This window comes from Zychaea mexicana (genome assembly GCF_025766255.1).
Source record: "Zychaea mexicana strain RSA 1403 chromosome Unknown BDB00scaffold_47, whole genome shotgun sequence".
In the NCBI taxonomy this organism is placed as follows: domain Eukaryota; kingdom Fungi; phylum Mucoromycota; class Mucoromycetes; order Mucorales; family Lichtheimiaceae; genus Zychaea; species Zychaea mexicana.
Genome location: NW_026516710.1, coordinates 227,875 through 241,748, shown reverse-complemented (window position 1 = coordinate 241,748; position 13,874 = coordinate 227,875). Strand labels below are relative to the sequence as shown.

General features: G+C 43.8%; 5 protein-coding genes across 5 annotated transcripts; 2 read left to right on the top strand and 3 right to left on the bottom strand.

Annotated features, from left to right (window-relative positions):
• Nucleotides 1-381: 381 nt before the first annotated feature.
• Nucleotides 382-1,095, top strand: BDB00DRAFT_828414 (uncharacterized protein). Its single transcript, XM_053123849.1, has one exon. It carries the CDS (start codon nt 492-494, stop codon nt 1,065-1,067), a length of 576 nt encoding a protein of 191 aa, XP_052978743.1. The 5' UTR covers nt 382-491; the 3' UTR covers nt 1,068-1,095.
• A 719-nt stretch (nt 1,096-1,814) lies between these two features.
• On the top strand, nt 1,815-3,789 carry BDB00DRAFT_873396 (kinase-like domain-containing protein; the record flags this gene model as incomplete). Its single annotated transcript, XM_053127089.1, has 3 exons — nt 1,815-2,580; nt 2,689-3,162; nt 3,266-3,789. The coding sequence occupies 3 exons, from the start codon at nt 1,815-1,817 to the stop codon at nt 3,787-3,789; spliced, it is 1,764 nt and encodes a 587-aa protein (XP_052978742.1).
• Nucleotides 3,790-4,235: 446 nt separating this feature from the next.
• Nucleotides 4,236-7,160, bottom strand: BDB00DRAFT_873395 (BRO1-like domain-containing protein; the record flags this gene model as incomplete). Its single annotated transcript, XM_053127088.1, has 8 exons — nt 4,236-4,260; nt 4,337-5,072; nt 5,148-5,389; nt 5,467-6,284; nt 6,380-6,510; nt 6,595-6,646; nt 6,753-6,798; nt 6,928-7,160. 8 exons carry the CDS (start codon nt 7,158-7,160, stop codon nt 4,236-4,238), a joined length of 2,283 nt encoding a protein of 760 aa, XP_052978741.1.
• Nucleotides 7,161-8,022: 862 nt separating this feature from the next.
• BDB00DRAFT_735257 (high mobility group box domain-containing protein) lies at nt 8,023-8,214 on the bottom strand (the record flags this gene model as incomplete). The annotated part of the gene is made up of 1 exon (XM_053118375.1): nt 8,023-8,214. A coding segment is annotated over one exon (192 nt), but the record flags the coding sequence as incomplete, so codon positions are not given.
• Nucleotides 8,215-8,372: 158 nt separating this feature from the next.
• BDB00DRAFT_433916 (high mobility group box domain-containing protein) lies at nt 8,373-9,649 on the bottom strand. Its single transcript, XM_053117375.1, has 3 exons — nt 8,769-9,649; nt 8,544-8,685; nt 8,373-8,490 (listed from the first exon to the last, which is right to left on the bottom strand). Exons 1-3 carry the CDS (start codon nt 9,345-9,347, stop codon nt 8,456-8,458), a joined length of 756 nt encoding a protein of 251 aa, XP_052978739.1. The 5' UTR covers nt 9,348-9,649; the 3' UTR covers nt 8,373-8,455.
• Between the last annotated feature and the right edge of the window lie 4,225 nt (nt 9,650-13,874).

Here is a 13,874-nt window from a genome sequence, read left to right as displayed (position 1 = left end):
ATAATTCGGACGCAACCACGAATTCCAATTTCACCCCCCAACTTATATACACGCTCACGCTCCTCGTTAAACCTTCAGTGTTTGCTAATCCCCCCTCTAACCCCTCCTTCCCTTTCCCCCTGCTCCTCCATATTGCGCTCTCAGACCAGTAAAAAGAAGAGAAAGAATGACAGACAAAGTACCTGGTTTGACATGTCTGTTAACCTCCTTTACATACAGGGATATTCCTGCTGTTGATCTTTATTTTTGATCCATCGCTTCATCATGCAGTCCGAACAGCGCTTGGCTGTGAAGAAAAATCTCAGTACGGAGACGATTCGCTCATTGACGCCGGAAAGTCGTTAGTAGTGGCGCATCAAGCACATCATCCACAACAATCGCCCGGATCAACATTATCGGCGCAGCGGTCGCGATTAGAGGTGATTCAATCGCAAAGCGGGCTTTCTTTGTCTTCTGGTGATCTATCAATTCACACACGCGGATCGTCTACTATGAGTATAAGTAGCGATGTCGATTCAACACGAAGTAACAATATACCTTCATTGTTGACGCCGCCGCCGTCATCATCATGGCAGCAGCAGCAGAATCAACAAGGTTTCAATGATATGCAGCAGCAGAAGCATCCCTTGCCTAACAGACACAACAACAGCAACAACAGCACTAATATCCGCAACGCTACCAGCAGAAGTAATGACAACGACAGTAACAACAACAAGCGCTCAAGTACTGCTAGTACTTCTGTTACAAAGTCGAATCGTTTCAAGAACAATAACAGCGACAATAACCACATCCGTTCACCACATTCAGCCAATGCTGTATTGCTGTCTTCTTTCCGACCTTCTGCGCATCCCAATCGACGAGACCAAGAAAACCGCTTCGGCACACATTATAGCGATCCACCGATGAGTAGAAGATCAACGACAGCCGGAGCGTTTCGGCTGGGAAGCAACGACAACAGAAACGACAACAACAACAGCGTCAGTATTAGTTGTCCCACTAGTAATAATCCCAGTGCTAGCAATTTTGATTATAGTTATGACGAGAAATGTGTACTGCGTCAACTGTAAATTTCCACTTTAACACCCAGTATCCAACCCACTTGCCCCCTCTGCTCTCCCTCGAACACCTCCTACTCCTTTATTTATTCGATCCTGCTTTTTTTGTATGTACTTCCTCTTAACAGAGTTTGCGGGAAAAAACAGAGTCCTGCTATGTAACAACAAATATTTGCTTGTTGCTGTTATGTAATATTCGAAGAGCGATTTGATATATCGTAGTATACAACAAAGTAAAAAAAAGCGAGCTCGTGGCATATCGTCTTTATTCTTCCTTGTGCACCTACACACACTCTCTCTCTCCTTGTTTTTCGAATAATCTCTTCTCACTTTCTCTCGCTGTCTCTCTATCAATTTATCAGCTCCCGATCAAATAACGATCATATAGAGTGGCAAGAAAATTATATATAGGAGTTGAAGGGGGGAAAGTCAAGAGAGTGCTAGACAAGAACGAGGAAAAAAAGAAAGAAGGAAAAACAGATCAAGATTGATGATATAATTAGCAAAAATAAGGGTACCCCTTTTTGGATTGACTGGGCTTGGTGGTTATAGTAGGACGGGTGGCAGTGTGGGTGTGTAGTAGATACTAATAGTTATTGGCCCCCTCCCCCACCCCGGGCTTGCTTTACCAAGGTTTTAAATTTTTGATCCCGCATATAATTTTCAGTTCTCTTCCCGCTCTTGCTATTTCATGCCTTCTTTTTCCTCTTCTTTTTTTCATTCATTCATTGATAATCAGAAACAAGGGTTCGGTATATCATGGAATATGACGCACAGGCTCGACGATCGTCTTGTACAGAGACGACGTCCCAGAAGCAGCGGCGCATGAACCACTTGACAGATCGTATAAAGAACATGAACTTTGACGAGCCAGCAAAAATCTTCAGAAACAAGCATAGCATCCATAATTTTGAAACTGTTACTCCAGATGCATCAGTCCCCGGTACACCAGTTCAACATCAACGAGATCAGACTGTTTCTACGAACAACAAGAGGAATAGTAGTGGCAGCAACAATAATAACGACCAATTTTTGACCACGACGTTTGTTGCACCCGATACACCGCGATCATCCTTGTCAATTAAGAGTAATGCAAGCAGCAACGAGAGCGGCACTAACAAATTCTTGCGGCCCACTGCGGGTGAACGAAGCAAGAGCGCAGCATCGTCCGTCTCCTCAGCAGATTCTTCAGCAACACCTTCTCAGTTTGTTTTTAAAAAGCCACGGTACAACAACCGATACCTTCAGACGCATTTCCATCATATCAAGAAGAAAGATACCATCTTTCACGAGCTCAAGCGGTTTCTCAAAAAAGGCGCCGGCGGTGGCGGTAGCAATGGTGGCGGTAGCGCTGCTAGTACCAGTGGCGATGAAAAATCGAGCACCAAGCGATTTAGTGCGCGTGAGCCGATTAAATCTTACCCAAGCATGGATTTTGATACGGCCAGCGTATCCAGTCGGAGAAGTGATCTGTCATTCGCCAATGAATTCAACAAGGACATTGAAGCGCGTTATGGCAAATGGGGTATGTTGACGTCCCCCAGTCTGCATGAATATTTAAGCGCTTATTATTTACCTATTACTTGTTGTTGTCACCATTACTAACAAACATGTTGTTTTTTTAAACTGCTAGGACGTTTTGTTGGTAAAGGCGCTGGAGGATCCGTGCGACTGATCCGTCGCCATACCGACGGAAAAACATTTGCAGTGAAACAGTTTCGAAAACGGATGCCCAACGAAAATGAGAAAGAATACGTCAAGAAAGTTACCGCCGAATTCTGCATTGGCTCCACGTTACACCATACCAATGTCATTGAAACGCTAGATATGATTCGAGAAGGCGCTGTCTTTTATCAGATTATGGAATACGCGCCTAATGACCTGTTCAATATTGTCATGAGTGGCAAAATGAACAATGATGAGGTGGCATGCTGTTGGCGACAAATGCTCGATGGTGTCAGCTACCTTCATTCCATCGGCATTGCTCATCGTGATTTAAAGTTGGATAATATTGTGCTGGACGAGCGAGGGATAGTCAAGTTGATTGATTTCGGCTGTGCGACTGTATTCAAGTACCCGTATGACAAGAATGTCCATGTTAGCAAAGGTATTTATGAGTAGGCCATTTTCCTTCCCCACACATGCACAAAGATAAATAGATAGCAACATATTAACTTTTCTCTCTCTCTCTCTCTCTATTAATATTGCAGGTGTCTCTGGATCAGACCCTTATATTGCTCCAGAACAGTTTACACAACGCGAATACGATGCACGCAGAGCGGACGTATGGTCGTGTGCGGTGATTTATATCTGCATGATTATCCGGAGGTTCCCCTGGCGAATAGCACAGCCGGATAAAGATAGCGCATTTAAGAATTACATCAATCCATCGTCTAATGGTGCTGCAAGGTTACTAGGACTGCTACCCCGTGAATCGCGCTCTCTTATAAACCAGATGCTTGATCCGGAGCCCCGTCTGCGTTGTCTCGTGTCGCACGTCGCCAATGACGAGTGGATTAAAAGCATTCCTTTATGTCATGCCGACGCGCCAAGTATGGAACATGTGCATCATTTGGTCGTTGAGCCGACCAGTCGTGATGTGCTTTCACGGGGGAACCTTGTTGTTCTGAATACCTCATCGGCGGCAACACAGGCTTCGAAACGAAGTAGCCGGCAAAAGGTGACAGCTGCTGTCACACAAGGTAGCAAGAGGACTTCGCAGCAGCAACGATAAGATTTTATTCCTTGTTCTTGTTATATGTTATTGCTTCTTCTATTGTTTTTGTTGTAAAGCGTAATTGTTCTGAAATGTACATATTTTATCCTTACATTAATTTTTTCATGTTACTCATTTACTTCCTAAACCACTTATTTGCACATGCGTTTGAATCTGTTTAAGATTTTTTGCACTTATGTGTGCTGTGTACGCTGTAGACATATGTACCAAAGAACACGATAGAGATATGATATGTATATATTGTCTGAACACAAGAGCCTCTTCAGTAAGAGAAAATTGAAGGATGAGTTGATAAAGAAAGAACATGGTGGTATGTATGTTACATCTGATAAATAAGAAATAATAACGGGATAACAAATGGATGATGTGTCTTAGGCGGAGGATGTATAAAATTAAGAAATTGTATATCAAGAGGCACGTCGAGTAAAATAGAACGCGTGATTTCATCCTCGTTTCAAAGGAGTGTCCCTACAAAGAAGAAAAAATGATACGTCAGCAAGCACTGTCTGGATTCATAAATTGTTATTGATATTCTTCTTATTACCTGGCTAGTTCCGAAGCTTCGAGCCTCCTTGCCAATGCAAAATCAACACAGGCGTCTCTGAAATGTGAAAGTGTGTCCACATACTGCGAATAAAATTTGATACCTTCCACCATATTTGACCGGATTTCCTTAAACTTGACAAACGCCTGCTCCAAGTTCTGGATCGCCTTTTCTCTTTTTGCAGCCAACGTGCTCGCACGGACAACAAGCTGGAACTGCTCATGAAGCTCTTTCAACCGGGATATCTGGCGTATTTGGTTATTGTATAGCTCTTGCACAACAGATTGCAAGCCATCGTACTTCTTCAATTCGACTGCAAACACTTCATTAAACTGTGCAGGTTCAATTTTGACGGTCGGAAATCCACCTGTCAGTTCAGTAGCCTTGGCCAGTAATGCGTCGGCAATGTCATCAGCAGCTGACAAAGAGCAGGCCTCATCCATGGCCCGCTTCCGCCGTGTGGCAGCATCGTCGCATTCTTGCAATATTGCACGTAATCGACGCATCAATTCTGTCAGTTGCGAGAACTCGAGACTATCGTCGTTGCGCAATGATGGCAAGTGCCCAATAATGTCTGATGTAGGATGGGATAACATGTCTATCGCTTTGCCCCAGTTGCTGACTTTGGCCCGTACTATACGATCCGCTTTTTGAGCTGCTTGTAATGTGTCGTGATATTTTGAGCCTTGCGAGAGTAGCGCCGCTGTCAATTGCTGAGAAGATGGTCGGGACCATACTGCAAAGTGCGTAAATCAATGGAAAAACTATACCATGCATGGCTATCTACTCTATAAAACAATTCCACACTTACAATTGCCATACTGCCGTCGAAAGATCTCATCTTGTTCATTTTCTTCTTCGAGCACATTAAATCCTTCGTCTACTAGATCCATGTTTTTGATCGACATTTCCTGGACCTTGTTCAACATATCCCGCAGCGCTTGTCCGCCTCCTTCGTGCTGAACTTCTTCTGCACACGCTATTAGCGTGCCGGGGATGGTGTCTGGATCCACCGTATCGATGCACCGAGGGAGTTGTAATTTTTCAAACAGCCTAAAAAAGCAAAATGTCATGTTGTTTCATTACAATCGACTTTTGTCACCATTGATACAAAAGAAAATACAACTTACAGCTTCATTTCCTCTTCCAACTCATTGCAACGTCCGACAATATCGTTCTTGACAACATACTCCTTCTTGTCAGAATAAACACTAGCAGCCTGATGCACCGCAAACGGAACTAAGCTTTCAAACAAAGGTCGCTGGATATCTTCACTCGGTTTTCTCTTCCAGTGAGTCGGGTCCACAATCTCTGGCGGCACAAGCGGTCGGACCATGTCGGATCGCAGGAGTGGCGCTAACTGGCTCGCCTCAGGGACCGGTTCCATGTACACCAGATCATTGTCCCGTTCAGCCCGGATCAGATCGCGTTCGATAGACTCTTCAAGTTTCCTGACCTCGCCAGCAAACGACTCTTGCATGATCGAGCTACTACTACTAGCAGCAGCACGCATAGCAAAGAGCCCACTACCTGAAGCTGCTGCAATGGCATCAAGCGCCTTGCGATTATGCTTTTCTGCCAGCCGGAGTCGTCCAATTTCCTCGCCATAGCGTCCTTGCGAAATGCATTCATTTGCCTTGTGGTACTGTGCCACAGCATTAAAGTACGCCGCTTTGATCTGGACATGTCGTTTCCATCCGCTAGGAAAAAATGAAATGTCATGTGTTTGAACGGCTTGGTAGAAATCAGCCACTTTGATCGCTAGCCGTGCAATGGTGCCGTGCTTCATGTGTTCCATGACTGCTTTTTGCCAAACGCATTCCTGGGCTTGGGCAAGTGTTAATGCGATCAGGGCTTGCATAGCGTCCGCGCACAAATCGATGGGAGGTATAGCTCGAAAGTCGCTAAGAACTTCCTTTTCAATGTACTTTAAACATCCGGCAGCGTTCTAGTTTTTTTTGTTCAATTTATGTATTTTGGGTTTTATAACACTCGTTGATCAAGTTTGGACCGGGGGAACCCTTCTGTACCCTCTCTCTTTACCTGAAAAAAGTTGCATGATTTTCGAATGCCTTCTGTGGAAATTCTGCTCTCATTGCATCCCAATTGGGTATAAAGCGCTCCAATATTGAAGAGAACACAGGCCTTTTCATAATTGAGGTTCGAGAGTGCCACTAGATAGTAACCATTTGTGTTGCCAGGTTTGGTTTAATGATGATCTGGTCATAGTAAAACCATACACTCTCTATCATTGTTACCTGGCTTGCTGTTGCTCTGAAACACCGGATGCCACGCGAAATCCAATCCGATCTATACATTGTTAACCGAACAAATCAGTTTCTTTCTTGCTTTATAAAAAACAATTGCTATCTGCTATGAAGTTTATATGTTGCCTGCCTAAAACAATTGAACATACGTCGTACGGGAACCGAGAGCATACGAACACGACCTGTGAGTAGTATCTATATTTTTTTCGATACGTATGTGTATATATAGAATGCGTGTGTCTGTCAGGGCCTTCTTCTCTGTATAGTACTCCTATATATCGTATTATGCAATATAAGAGAGAAAAAAGTTGAGGAAGCACCTACGCAAAGAATCGTTCAAGCGTAACTAATTCAGGTGTTTGGTCTTCAAGACATGCTCGACGCATTTTATCCAAGGTCTGACCGTCTGTTTGGTATTTTGTTGCATCTTCAGCATACGATGTCTCAATGTAACGTAACAATGCTGGAGCACATTCGGTCGGATTGGTTTGTCTTGGTGGAATGGCTAGAAGGGTAGGCATTTCACACGGAGCATCACTGCCATTTGCCATAGTCATGGTTGGCTAGCGACAAAATGTATATTTTCTTTTAAGTTTTGGGAGAGCAGTTGAACAAGAAAAAGAGGGTTTTTCGCTGCACTTGAAAAGCGACAATATGGTGATGGTAAAGAGAGCTTTTTTCTCAAATAAGCATAAAATTCATATGAAACAAAAGGATAAACAGTGCGTGTCTCATGCCCTTTTCAATTACGTGTCATATGAAAAGCAAACAGGGTGTTGTGTGTATGCTAAAAACGTTCCTGGAGAGGAGAAAGAGGAGGAAGCGAGGGATGATAACCTAAAAGAAAAGAGGAGAGTCGTATGTACTGTTTTTATTATTTTTTACAAGAAAAAAAGAGGAGAGGGAGGAGCTGGTAAGTAAAAGAGAAGACGAGCCAGGTAAAAAGTGGGAAGGTGGAAGAAGTTAGAGAGCCGAATTGTATTCATCAGGGCCTGAGATGACTGCGTAAAGGCTCTTACTACTATCGCTCAAGTCTCCTGGTGGTAGTATTGGTGGATGGTGATGCTGCGGAGGAGGAAGAAGGTGGATGTGAGGATGAGGATGATGACGATAGCTAGTGGAGGTAGTTGTGGTAGTGATATGCTTGGGGGGTAATGATACGGATGAAGATAGTGGTACAGGGTCATACATGGCATGCTGTTGTTGTTGTTGCTGATGGTGATGATGGTGATATGATGTGTTACTGCTACTGCTACTATTACTATTACTATTATTGCATATACTGCTATTGTTGTTGCTGCTGCCATTCACCGTGTGTACAGCAGTGGCAACACAAGAGGAAGGATCATTGAGCGTCGTCTCTTCAAAAGCAGACAAAGATCTAACATCCTCCTCAGCAGTCTTGTCCAGACTGGCCGTGTACGCTCGCATTTCGCGCGCATAGCGGGCCTTGTCTTCTGCGGCCATCTGCAACCAGGGTAACCTTGCGTCGTCGGTCATGTCCCGCCACTTTGAAGCAATGACCTTACTGATGGGCCCAACTGTAGATCCCGGGTATTGTCGCGCCACCTCGGGACGTACATGAGCTAGGAAAAACAGGAATCCCGACATGGGGTGTTTGGGCGCTGTTGGGTGCCGATGCCGCTTCTTCTTGCGGCCTCGAGGGTCACGCGGACCATCGCGCATACCCGACTTGCGTCGCCGTTTGTGTGGGACAAGGGCTTGATTCGTACGGACTGCTGCTGCTCCTGCTGTCGCTTTTGTTGGTGTTGACGCGGTTGTTATTGCTGCGGGCCAGCCCGCAGGTATTGCTGTTAACGTTGTTGTGGTTGGCGTGGTAACAACAGCTATGCTAGTAGAAGTAGTAGTAGTAGGAGCTGTTTCTATGTTAACCACGGTTGCTGTGGTGGTTGCCATAGAAACAGCTCTGTTGTTGCTATGTGAACCCTTTCGTGACCTAGAGAATTTCCGTGCTTCGGCCAGCTGAGCTTTCGATCGTCGAGTATAGATAAAATCAGGATGAGTTTTCAGATGGTCTTGTTTGATCAGTGCTGCTTGTTGCATATAATTTTGTCGTCGTTCCTTTAATAATATCACAAGGTTTTTTTGTTAGTCTTCAATTCATTGCATTAAAAAGAAATAGAAGCTGAAGGGCTTCAACTTACAGCATCGAGTCTCTTCCACCGTTCGCCGATCTCTTTGCTGATTTCTGCAACTGTCATTTTCGGGGACTCCTCGAGTAGTCTGCGTCTCATATCTCGATTGAATAACAAATATGCATTCGGCGGACGCTTTAATCGTTCTTTTATTGGCGGCTGTTGGTGCCTTTTGTCTTTGGCAGTATCAATCTTATCACTGATGCCACAACCAGGACCGTAGTGGCCGTGGCTGTGTCCGCTGATACTGGTTTCTTCTAGAGAGCCCACAAGGGCATCCTCTTTATCACCCATGGATGATGACGAAATGGTGGCAGATGACGAGGGTGAGGGCGAATCATCAGAGTATTGTTCGGGGCTTAATGTGGGAGGTAGAGGTGGAGACGCACTGTTGCTACCGCTGTGTCGTCGTTCATGTTTCTTCATGGATAAGATGGATGGGTATGCAGAAAACGGATGGTGCTCAGCATTAATGCCCATTCCTTCTTCTTTTTCTTCTCGTTCAGCTTCACGAATGGCGTCCGGCGATACAAGATGCTCAAGCCTGCTGCTGCCGCCAAGGTTGCTTCGATTTGATTGGTCGGTCATGCTCCTGCTTTGGTGTTGTTGACAGTGTCCGCTTTTCAATAGTACAGCGTCGTGGTCGGCGTCTATGTTGTTGTCAAATTGGCCTTCGTTGTCGTCGTCTTCTTCTTCCAATTTGGTGTTGATGATAATCGCCCGATGGTGGTACTCCTTTTTCTGAGTCTACACAGAGCAAAGGTTTTGAAAAAGACGAGCAAAAGAAAGAAAAAGAAGCGAATAAAAGACGGGTGAGATTAAATAATTAAAGAATAATGCGAGAAAGAAAATTGCTAGAAGCAGAAGGAAAGGAGGCAAAATGGAACGAGAGAGAGATGGTGCTTGATGACTTAAATTGGGAAATTATTATAATACTTACTTGAGAGAGCTTATTCCATTGTTGATCTAGCGAAACCGCATTGTCAGTCTTACGCTGATCTGCGCAAAACAGGAGGTACCCATCGGTCTGCTCTCTTCCGATACTCGGTGCTGGTGTTGCAGCTGGTACGGTTGCAGTCGGCGTAATTGTTGTGACAGAAGATGAGGCGCTAACGTCTTGTTGAGGAGGGTTGTAATGTTGCTGTAGTTGTTGATGAGCAGGAGGAGGGTACCGCTTTGAAGAGTGATCTTCAATATAGCCCGGGTAAGCCATTGTATGCAGTGATTGGGTGGCCGAGGAGGTGGTGTCTGTGCTCGATACTAGAATAGGCGACAGATGGCATGGGGCCGCACGTGAAGCAGGCCTTATTTCGGAACCCTGATGGAGCTCCGTAGTTTTCCCGGAGAGTGCAGTGGCTTTCATCCTTGGTAGATGTCGCGTGAAAGTGTGTGGTGTCGTCGTCGTGACCGCCGTCGACGTCGAATATATGTCGTACGCATCTCGAGGAAGGAACTATGTAGAGTTACAATCATGGCGCGTGTGTGTGCAATAGCAGTTGCAACAAGGCAAGTATTAGCGGTCGATGTAAGCATACTGCTCAATAATACATGGCGAGAAAACGAACAGCAAATTAAAAAGGAAAGGGCGTTTCAATAAGAGCTAACCGATGTGTAATTATCTGTAGTGGGTGGTGTTGTCGTCGCAGTGGTAACGGGTGCCATAGGGTAGTGCTGTGTTGTTGCGAAGGAAGAAGAACCGCGTAACACTGACGACGGGTATTGTTTACAGTTGTGCGTCATGAGAAAGAGAAAGAGGAAATACTGGCCGTGCGAGTTTGGAAAGAAGAAAAACAATTATTGTTGCTTTGGGGGGATGGGGGTGCAGTCGTCGCTAACCGCTGTCGTCGTCGATGCCTTCGTGTTTAAGTCCGAAATTTGCTATTGTCTTTTATCCTATTTTGCATACAATAAATAGGATTTGTTTCAGGAGGAATATACTACGAGAAGCCGGTGCCGTAGTCAATAAAGGCTCGTCATGGGTACCTGAAATTCCCTCAATGATCCTTGCCAATGTGCAATGTCAAAGCGATTGTATAAATTGCAGAAAATAGGGGAAGGGGATTGGTTGCTGGATCTTGGACGAGCAAAAAAAAAAAAAATGGGTGAGAAACGAAAAGAGAAAGAGAAAGAAAGAGCGAGAGCAGCAAAAGAGTAAAATAAATAATTGAAAATGCGGGGCAATAGTGTAGGTAGGCAGCAAGCAATGTGATGCTCTTAGTTATTATGTGTTGTGGGAATCACAGCAGCGGGCGCATGCAAGGACGACCTAAAAAGAGCAGAGAGCAATACGCAAGAAAAGATTGTTTGTTTGTTCTGCATGTACTTGACGTTGGATAGAAAACAAAGCTTAGTCTTTCTCTATCTCTATCGCTGCCTGCCTGGAAGGAGGGGAGAGAAGACAAGGAGTATCAAGGCAAGATGGGATGGGGTGATGTATGTTTGGTGGGGCGGGGCAAACGAAGCAAAGAGAGAGTGGGAGGTTTTCAGAAAGAGGAGTCGATGATGATCATGTGGAGGAGGAAGAGGTGGCATTTACTGGCAGAGCAAAAGATGCCTGGTGATCGTTACGATATTGAAGCAGCATAACAAGGCGTCGGCCAGACCACAACAGCCAGTCAGTAATAGCATTCTATTCACGGTGCCCGCCAATGTGGGTTTCTTGGTATGGTAGTGTGATATATAATCTTGCATGAAGTAACCACATACTCACTAACTAGCGAGGAGATGGATAAAGATTGTACAATGGCAACGTGTTATTTTATTGGTGAATGATCATCATCAGATGAATTAAGCAAGTTAAAACCGGTGACTTTGAGCAATGTGATTCTGTGTTCTTGTGTGTAGCGGTTGTGTTACATGACACAACGAGCCCACTGCTACGTATTATTGTATTTACTTGTACTCCTAAATATCTTGCGGGCGCACAGGCCCTGGTACACACTACTACTCATCAACATCATTTATTACATTGCGCCTTCGTCTTTGTTGTTGTCTCGATCGTCCCGTTCCCAACAGTTTAGAAACTCTCTATCACTAATAACCGTAAACATGCAAGTTATTGCACGCATAGGATCTAATTGCGGCCGTTGTTGGCGTTTTTCTCTAAGGGGGGGATGTAGAAAAGGCATAGATATCATGGTAATACGATGCACCCATAAAAACTAATAAATGCACATTATACGCGTACTGTATACATGAAGATGTATTAATGGCTCCAAGCAGCACCATTATATGCATGCTACCAATAGCAGTCGAATTGCTACTATCACATACTACTGCTACTACTACTAAGTAGTATAATATCAACTCGTGTTTGTATGTAGTCTGGGGTACCATATACGTTTTTGGCAATTTTCGAAGAAGATCAATAATAACACACGCTTGGTAAGTAAGGAGATCGGCGTCATGTTTCGTTTTTATGTAATCCGAAAAAGTCTTATCGTTTTGTCCACAATCATGATCTGCATCGGCTCATTTGTTTGAGAGAGGAAAGAGATCATGGTATTCCACTAAAATAAATAAAAGTCCCTTTCAAAATAGAACTTGTACCTACAGCACTAAATACATAAACGACTGAATTTAATGAGTATGTGCGCATTCTTTAGTTTGATCTTAAAAAACTAGAGAATTGCTACAGAGCTTCTTTAATCTAACGTTTCTTGTCTCTCTACTATTTTACAGTTATACTCATATTAAATTATTGAAAAGTCTGGTGTTATTTATTACTACAATTATAAACTGGGTAGATATGCACAGACTTTGCTTTTTGCATGTTCGCATGTAGAATACACTCTTTGATTCGCGGCGCATCGCACAGACCTGTGCAACAGTTACCGACGAAAACTAGCAGCTGCTGCGATGACGGATGTAGTACCGAGCTCGGCTTTCTCCGTAGTCCCCGTTCCTCTTTTTGCAAAACAATCTCACGCAACATCTTTTTATGCATCATTAAGCATTTTTCGTCGTATGTTGTGATTGTCCACAGAAATTTAAGCGATTTTATCAACAATGGTACCACCACCACCTAGTGGATAAGCGTAACGATAATTATAGCTTCTTGGTTTTACGCACTATAAATTTCCCCACTTTTCTTTTTGTTCCTGTAACAAATTGAACCCCTCTTGCTTGGCTGGACATGGCAATAAATGCTTTTAATATAAGCTAACGGCCAGTTTTGTTTTGTTTTTCACTAAACATTTTGATAATCATATCGTCAACACGGCATTGTACATTTTATGCGTTCTTCCTTTCTTTTTGCTGGTCCCATGACCTGTTGCCGTCTTGTAGTGATGTATGTATATTCTGGCAATCGCTGCCGGTCAGCGAGTCAGCACCATCAGCATCCATTGTACAACATTGTATGATGCGTTTATACATCCTAAAAGAAATTTGCACATCATGTGGTTTGCCCTTTTGACACTCTGGAACCTTTACACTCAGAAAACAAATCTGAAGCGGGCATTAAGGAATAACGCGACCACACCAGCGATTTGTCTGTTATTGCTAATTGCTGTTATTCTTCTAGGTAACAAAATGTGTATTGGAAGCCATACAAGAGACTTACACAGACAATAAGAACGGATACAGTATTCACTTCTTCTTGTGCTGCGCCACGAAGATAGGTAAGAGGTGATTTCAAATTTGTTGTTAAGCTTTTTGCTTCGCGTTTCTGCTTTCCTAATGTACCTTGTGAGTCGAGTCCATATGAGAATGTATTACATACGAAAAGAGAGGTGAAAGTATTGCAGTGAATGCATTCTAGCATTGTGTCATTGGAGAACACAACAAGTGTTCTCGAATTGGAAGGCGGCCCGTGACCAGATAAAACATTGTAATTTTCAAACTCGGTTTGTACTTTTCTGGACAAATGTATAATATTTGGGCGGGAATTGATAATGATGTGACCTTTACTCACTCATCGATAACATGATGGAAGAAAACAAGGTCTTACATCGCTACAGCTGTTGATTGGCTTTTTTATCTGACCCCTCTAAATCCATAGCACGATAACGTACATATCTACTTAATTACGAGCTGTATGGCGTCATCCCACTCTGTAATGATCTAGAATAAGCTATGTATGTATGATAGTATAACAGTGTAATAGCATTTTAT